At 43.3% G+C, this 8371-nt stretch overlaps 1 protein-coding gene across 1 annotated transcript; it reads left to right on the plus strand.

Annotated features, from left to right (window-relative positions):
• The first annotated feature begins 783 nt into the window (after positions 1 to 783).
• Positions 784 to 2682, plus strand: LOC122931559 (E3 SUMO-protein ligase ZBED1-like). Its single transcript, XM_044285633.1, has 2 exons — positions 784 to 1959; positions 2160 to 2682. The coding sequence occupies exons 1-2, from the start codon at positions 784 to 786 to the stop codon at positions 2646 to 2648; spliced, it is 1665 nt and encodes a 554-aa protein (XP_044141568.1). The 3' UTR covers positions 2649 to 2682.
• The last annotated feature ends 5689 nt before the right edge of the window (positions 2683 to 8371 follow it).

The raw sequence follows: 8371 nt of genomic DNA on the forward strand, positions 1-8371 counted from the left end.
TGTAACTGCTACAGAAAGCTATGTCCCGTGTCCCCATTGTCTTGGTTTCTTTACAAGGTTCATAGAGGTCACCACCGGGGGGCCCATAAATTTTTTTTGCTATGGGGCCCGCCCGGCCCAGTCATTTCTAGCTACGCCCCTGCGCAGGTGCCACGTGCCAGCCAGACTCTGCCACCTTGTTGTGACAGGTAGGTGACCATCACACAGATACACCACTCACAGAGACTGCAGCTGGAGTGGTCACTGCCTGTTATTATTACCGTACCTAAAAAAAAAAATTGTGTCACCTCACCTGTCCGTTTTTCCTCACTCCTCAGGCTCAGTCCAGTCCACCACAGGCAGGAGGAGAATCGCTCCACCACCAGCAGCCAGCAGTGTTACTTTTTCTGTTGATCTCGTGGCAGGCTTTCGGCTTAGTCACTCAAATTCAAGACTTGTGTCATCCCTACTCACAAATTCACATAGATGCCTGGCATGCATTGCATTTGCTAGTAAATAAAAATGGCAGAAGTAGAACAAAAGGAACGAGAGATAAAAAATGCACCTAGCTTTTTAAAAGCAAACATCTGGGAACATTTTGGCTTTTATGAAAAAAGTAGGAAGCACGAATTGGACAAGTCATACGCTGTGTGTAAAATCTGTCACACAAAAATTAAATATCTAGGGAATACTACTAATCTGAGAAACCACGTCAGCCGTTTTCACCCAGAAATGCTAAAACCTACCACCACCACCACCACCACCACCAAGGAAATGAACCCAGATCAGCCATGAATTGATGCAATGTTACAGTCAACTTTGCCGCCCAACTCTGAAAAGGTAAAGAGAATAACAAAAGCTGTTGCAGCTTTCATAGCGAAGGACCTGCGCCCTTACTCTGTTGTGGAAAACAGTGGGTTTCGCTACCTTTTGAAGACGATAGAGCCGCGTTACAAGATCCCGTCACGAAGTCACTTTACAGAAAACGTCATACCTGCACTCTACCACGAAACCAAAGCTAAGATAATTGCATCAATGAGCCAAGCAAGTCGAGTCGCAATAACGTGTGATTCCTGGACTTCAGTCACGACAGAGTCTTATGTTACAATAACAGCACATTACGTTAGTAAGGACTGGCAGATTTTGTCGCATGTACTGCAAACGAGAGCCATTTATGAGTCTCACACGGGTGCTCATCTGGCAGAGCTACTTTCTCATGTTGTGGAAGAATGGCAGCTGTCCGATAAATCTGTAGTGCTTGTGACCGACAACGCGTCAAACATGATAGTTGCAGCTCAAGTTGGAAAATTCCCCCATGTGAAATGCTTCGCCCATACACTGAATCTTGCATCCCAGCGAGCGTTGAAAGTGGCCACTCTCTCTAGGCTTCTTGGCAGAGTACGTCGGATATCCACATTCTTTCACCGCAGCACTAGAGCAAGCCACTGTCTAAAAGAGAAACAGAAATGTCTTGGCCTGAAGAATCATAAGCTGATAACTGATGTGGCAACAAGATGGAACAGTGCATACGACATGGTCGAGAGGTTCTTGGAACAACAACCTGCAGTCTGTGCCACCTTGCTGTCTCCAGAAGTCAGAAGAGGAGAGTCCGATCTCTGCACTCTAAACGAAACAGATGTGTCAAATGCAGAGGACGCCGTGAGTGCATTAAAGCCAATGAAGGATGCAACCATGCTGATGACAGAAGAGCGCAATCCAACAGTTTCTCTCATTGCCCCTATAAATGCACAACTTCTCCAGAGCATGACAGACACGATGGGAGACACACCCATGATCCATGAGATCAAGAATTCTATTAGAACAGATCTCCAGAAGAGGTACAGCAGTGAGGCCGAGAAGAAGATCCTTCATACAGCCTCTGCACTGGATCCTCGCTTTAAGGGACTGCCTTTCATCCTCACAGATGAAGAAAGATTGGAGATATTTAAAGGAGTCACTGAGGAAGCTGCATCCTTGGAGGTAATTAAATTAATTTGAAGAATTCCATCATGTTTCTTCTTGAAACGACAGTAGCACTACCACGCTTCTGAATCTGATGCGGTGCGGGAACTGTACTGTCCGTTTCCTGTGCTTTTTCATCACCCCATCAGAATCAAAGGCATTGACATTTGTGTTTTTACTTATTGTTTTTTTTCCGTTTCTTTTTTGTTCAAACACAGATTACATCAGATGAGAGTGAGAGGACACAAGAGGATCATCAAGTGCCTAGAAGAAAACAAACTCTGGAAGAAGAGGACAGTTCACCCATCGAAGACAACCATTCTGAATCTCCACCATCTCCTCCCAAAAAGGCCAGATCGCTGCTCGTGAGTTTGCTGGGACAGTCTTTCACTGACACTGAAGGTACAATAGAACCCAAAAAGACCCCCTATGCCAAGGCTGAAGAGGAAATGGAAAACTATTGTAAAGCCCCACCTCTGCCTCTCACTGAGGACCCTTTGAACTGGTGGCGTGAGCATGAGGTCATATTTCCCCTCCTTTCTCGGCTGTCAAAGCAATACTTGTGTATCCCAGGTACAAGCGTGTCTGCAGAGCGGGTTTTCTCCACTGCAGGAGATGTGGTAACTGCAAAAAGAAGCGCCCTCAAACCAGACCATGTAGATCAATTGGTGTTCTTACAGAAAAATCTACATGTTCCAAAATGCTGAGCAGTGTTTTTAATTTTATAGATTTTGTTTATAGCATTGTCTCTGCCACTGAAATTTTTTATTTCTCTGTCTCCCCTAGTCCCCTGCCAGTGCCAGACTCCCCTTTTCCCTTCCCCTCCCCTTTTCCCCCTTCCCCTTCCCTTTTCCCTTCCCCTCCCCTTTTCCCTTTCCCTCCCCCCCTCTCTCACGACGAGTTACTCCAACTCCATCCCTGTCATTGTCAACAAGACCAGTTACTTAACGGTTAACGCCAGTTATGCCACTCTCGTCCTCAACGGAACGCACTCAGTCACTGTGACTGACTGACTGGTGGGGTGCCGTCGTGGCACTGGCAGTCAGACTGGCAGTGACCGTCTGCAGGTGACTGGCAGTGGTCGGCAGGTCGTGGCAATTGCAAACGATCAATGAATGTAACATTTTGTTATAATATGTATATTTGTAATTGTATAATATCATATATTCTAAGTTCACTGTGATGATTAATCAGAATATATGATATTATTCTAGCTTTTAGCAGCACTGGAGTGGAGAGGAGATGGAGAATGGTTTTCTATTATGCGACTGTCCGTCCGATCCATTTTGTATTTTTACACTGACGTGTTTTTTGGTGTTTTCCCAATGTGTCTGTCATGCTCTGTGAATTTCTGACTCTGTTTAGGGGTTTAACCTTCAACCAAAAGAATTCTGTATTTAATTCCAGACAACTGACGCCCGCCAAGCCACCAGAGGAAGGCAAATCCTTGAAAGAATAAATTGAAACTTAAAACCTGGAGTAAATCTTTATTGGATCACACAAATACACATTCACACAAACCAAAAAAACACACACCGACCTTCTGACATCATGTCTGACTATGGTGGCTGTGCCACATTGCCAGTCCTGTGGCCTGGCCTTTACCATTATGATTCAGTGAGGAGGATGTGTGTTTATTTTTTTTCTGGTATTCTGTGGTGTGTGTTTGTGATCCCATAAAGATTTGTCCAAGGTTTTCAGATTCAGTTGAAAATGTATTCTGTCAAGGATTTTCCAGCTTCCTCTAATGGTGGCATGGCTTGGCTTCAGTTGATGTATCGTGGTAGAGTGCTTGCTGAGTGCTCAGTGCAGGTAACGTTTTCTGTAAAGTGACAACTCTGAGAGCTTATAGCACTGATCTAGACGTACTACCCATCTGGTGCTGGTGGTGGTGCTGGTGGTGGTGGTGGTGGTGGTGCTGGTGGTGGTGCTGCTCCTGCTGCCAAAACAATCACGGTGAACCAGGAAGTTCTGCAACACAGACAACTTGAACACACTGTGTGACAGACAGTTCCTGACTGGCAAACATCACAGTGAGTGAACCTATAACACAGTCACTGTCTCACTGACTGTGTTATAGGTTCACTGACTCACTGTGATGTTTTACAGTCAGGAACTGAAGTGCTCCTTTTTTTGTAGGTACTGTTTAATATTATATAATATATATTATATGGTAAAACTATTGTAAAACTTATAAACTAACTGCACCAGCCAGGCCAGCACAACAGTTTAATGTTACAGAGACACTGACAGTACTGTTTTAAATAAATACTGTTGTCTGCTGCACTGTTTTGTTCATTCAGACTTTGCTATATGATATGCAGGGAACTTGGTATGATTTGTTTAAATAGCAGATACAAATAAATATTTTTGTGCAATTTCTGACTGATTGAATTAATTTTTTGATGTAAAATTGAAAAACAAGGGGACTTGGGTAATAATCTTGATGCATCGTGATGCATCGCCGAATCGAATCGAATCGTGGACTTGATAATCGTAATCGCATCGAATCGTGAGACGAGTGAAGATGCGCAGCCCTAGTATCTATATCCTTCTGGAGATATGGCCTCCAGTACTGCGCACAATACTCCAAGTGAGGTCTCACCAGTGTTCTGTACAGCGGCATAAGCACTTCACTCTTTCTACTGCTTATACCTCTCCCTATACATCCAAGCATTCTGCTGGCATTTCGTGCTGCTTTATTACATTGTCTTCCCACCTTTAAGTCTTCTGAAATAATTACTCCTAAATCCCTTTCCTCAGATACTGAGGTCAGGACTGTGTCAAATATTCTATATTCTGCCCTTGGGTTTTTACGCCCCAGGTGCATTATCTTGCACTTATCCACATTAAATTTCAGTTGCCAGAGTTCTGACCATTCTTCTAGTTTTCCTAAATCCTTTTCCATTTGGCTCCAGGAACATCAACCCTGTTACATATCTTTGTGTCATCAGCAAAAAGACAAACCTTACCATCAAGGCCTTTTGCAATATCACTTATGAAGATATTAAACAAAATTGGTCCCAGTACAGATCCCTGTGGAATCCCACTGGAAACATGACCTTGTTTTGAATGTTCTCCATTGACTACAACCCTCTGTTGTCTGTCACTCAGCCACTGCCTAATCCACTCAACAATATGGGAGTCCATGCTCAATGACTGCAGTTTATTGATAAGTCTTTATAAGTCTATGTGGGACAGTGTCAAAAGCCTTACTAAAATCTAGATATGCGATGTCTACTGCACCTCCACCGTCTATTATTTTAGTCACCCAGTCAAAAAAATCTATAAGATTTGTTTGACATGATCTCCCTGAAGTAAACCCATGCTGTTTTTCATCTTGCAATCCATGGGATTTTAGATGTTCCACAATCCTATCCTTTAATAGGGTTTCCATTAATTTGCCTACTATTGATGTCAGACTCACTGGTCTATAGTTGCTCGATTCCTCCTTACTACCTTTCTTGTGAATGGGCACGACATTTGCCAATTTCCAATCTTCCGGGACGACTCCTGTTACTAATGATTGGTTAAATAAATCTGTTAACGGTTTTGCCAGCTCACCACTAAGCTCTTTTAATAATTTTGGGTGTATCTCATCAGGCCCCTGTGACTTATTTGTCTTCACTTTAGACAGCAAACTTAGAACATCTTCCTCTGTAAAGACACATGGATCAAACGATTTAATAGTCATCCTTTCTAGTGGAGGTCCTTCTCCTTCTTTTTCTTTTGTAAAAACTGAACAGAAGTATTCATTAAGGCAGTCGGCTAGCCCTTTATTCTCTTCTACATACCTTCCGTCCTTTATTTTTAATTTAGTTATTCCTTGTTTTAATTTCCTTTTTTCATTTATATATCTGAAGAATGTCTTATCCCCTTTTTTCATAGACTGAGCTAGTTTTTCTTCTGCCTGAGCTTTAGAAGTTCTTATAACTTGCTTGGCCTCTTTCTGCCTAATCTTGTAGATTTCCTTATCTTCATTGCTCTGTTTTTTTTTATAATTACAAAATGCTAGCTTTTTATTTTTAATGATTTGGGCCACTTCTGCTGAGTACCACAGTGGTCTCTTCCTTTTTTTGCTTTTACTGACAAGTCTAATGCAATTTTCTGTTGCCTTCAATAATGCACCTTTTAAGTAGTCCCATTTCTCCTGGACTCCATGTAATCCGTTCCAGTCTGATAAGGACTCATTTATGACTAATTTCATTTTTGAAAAGTCTGTTTTTCTAAAATCTAAAACTTTTGTTTTTGTGTGGTGGGACTCTTTCACTGTTCTTATATTAAACCACACTGACTGGTGATCACTAGATCCCAAGGTTTCGCCTACAATAACATCATATACCGAATCCCCATTTGTGAATATCAAATCCAAAATGGCCTCCCTCCGGGTTGGCTCCTCAACCATTTGTTGTAGGGATAACCCCAGTAGGGAATTTAGAATATCTGTACTCCTGGTAGAACTTGTTATTTTGGTTTTCCAGTTTATATCTGGAAGATTGAAATCTCCCATAATGATAACTTCTCCTTTCATTGTCATTTTAGCTATTTCTTCAACTAGTAGATCATCTAGTTCTTTAACTTGATCAGGTGGTCTATATATCACACCTACACGAGTTACTGCATGATTAGCAAACTGCAACGTAACCCAAACTGACTCTATGTTGGCCTCACCAACTTGTATTAGGTTAGATTTAATGCTATCTTTCACATACAGGGCCACTCCTCCTCCTTTCTTGCCTTCTCTGTCTCTTCTGTATAAAGAGTACCCTGGTATGGTTATGTCCCAGTCATTTCTTTCATTAAACCATGTCTCCGTAACAGCCACTAAATCTACATTCTCAGATGCCATTATTGACCCAAGTTCATTGATTTTTTTACCTAAACTGCGAGCATTTGTAGAGAGGACTCGGAGCTTATTTCTTACCCTCTGTGCTTCTGACCTGTTCTGGCATTGTTTCGGGGGGCAATTGGACTCTTTTATTTTAACTCTTTTGCCCCCCCTTCCTAGTTTAAATACTCTTTCGCAAATTCTTGGAGTTGTTCACTAAGTACATTTGTTCCTTTGAGAGAAAGATGCAAACCATCTTTTTTGTACAGTTCCTTTCTATTCCAAGTAGAGCTATTATGAGAAACAAAGCCAAATCCTTGCTCTTGACACCATTTACCAAGGTTGGTTGGCTGCAGTTTAGCACTAGTATTGGTAGTGTTCCATGTGATCACGTGATCCATGTGCTTGGGGCGCCCTGACGTCACTCTGGAGCGCCCCGGGAGCCGCACGGATGGTAAGTATGCTGCTCCCCGCTACACTTTACCATGGCTGCCAGGACTTTAGCGTCCTTGCAGCCATGGTAACCATTCAGAAAAAGCTAAACGTCGGGTCTGGCAATGCGCCGAAACGACGTTTAGCTTAAGGCCGGATCCGGATCAATGCCTTTCAATGGGAATTAATTCCGGATCCGGCCTTGCGGCAAGTGTTCAGGATTTTTGGCCGGAGCAAAAAGCGCAGCATGCTGCAGTATTTTCTCCGGCCAAAAAACGTTCCGTTCCGGAACTGAAGACATCCTGATGCATCCTGAACGGATTTCTCTCCATTCAGAATGGATTAGGATAATCCTGATCAGGATTCTTCCGGCATAGAGCCCCGACGACAGAACTCTATGCCGGATCCGGAAAACGCAAGTGTGAAAGGGCCCTTAAGAACTTGTATTTTGCCTCTGTGCTGCGTCCGCTTACCCTGTCTACCAGAGCGAAACCCCACACACAGTGGAGAAGAAGCACATTCCAGAGCTCCTGCTCCTAAGAAATTCTCCAAAGAAACTTACAGCTAATGATTTAAAGCCTCAAGTAAATCATGGAGAAAATAGACAGCAGAGTAAAGAGCCACAGCCAGCATGAAAAGATACTGCTGTGAGCAGGGGCGGACTGGGAACTTAAATCGGCCCTGGAAAAAATACTAAAAGTGGCCCCGTTTTGTAGTCTGGTCCAAATTGATGGAGACAGGGACAGGGCCAGCAATACCACAATCCATCATAAAATACTGCCAGCTGCGCAAAATACATCCCCAAAAACATTCACTGGCCGGCCGCGAGGAGGGCCCAGATTGCCCCCTGGGCATCGGCCCACCAGGAAATCTCTCTGTAAGGTCTATGGCCAATCTACCCCTGGCTGTGAGGTGAGAGACAGCCATCACCCAGACTACTACTAGCCCAGTCCAATACTAGTGCTAAACTGCAGCCAACCAACCTGCCTCCATCATTACTTACTGATGTCAGAAGATTGCACTTACAATCTGCTGCTACTGAATGTATGTGAGGTTCCACTTTGCACTTAGTAAAAGAGACTGTTAGGGCTCATGCACACGACCGTATGTATTTTGCGGTCTGCAAAACACGGATCAAAAAATATGAATGACGTCTGTGTGCATTCCATA

This window comes from Bufo gargarizans, chromosome 3, assembly GCF_014858855.1.
Source record: "Bufo gargarizans isolate SCDJY-AF-19 chromosome 3, ASM1485885v1, whole genome shotgun sequence".
Lineage (NCBI taxonomy): Eukaryota > Metazoa > Chordata > Amphibia > Anura > Bufonidae > Bufo > Bufo gargarizans.

Excerpts from the sequence above, each read along its gene's own strand:
- LOC122931559 (XM_044285633.1), top strand. The coding sequence starts at position 784 with ATGTTACAGTCAACTTTGCCGCCCAACTCTGAAAAGGTAAAGAGAATA. Across the intron at positions 1,960-2,159 it reads AGGAAGCTGCATCCTTGGAG|ATTACATCAGATGAGAGTGA; the intron begins GTAATTAAATTA and ends GTTCAAACACAG.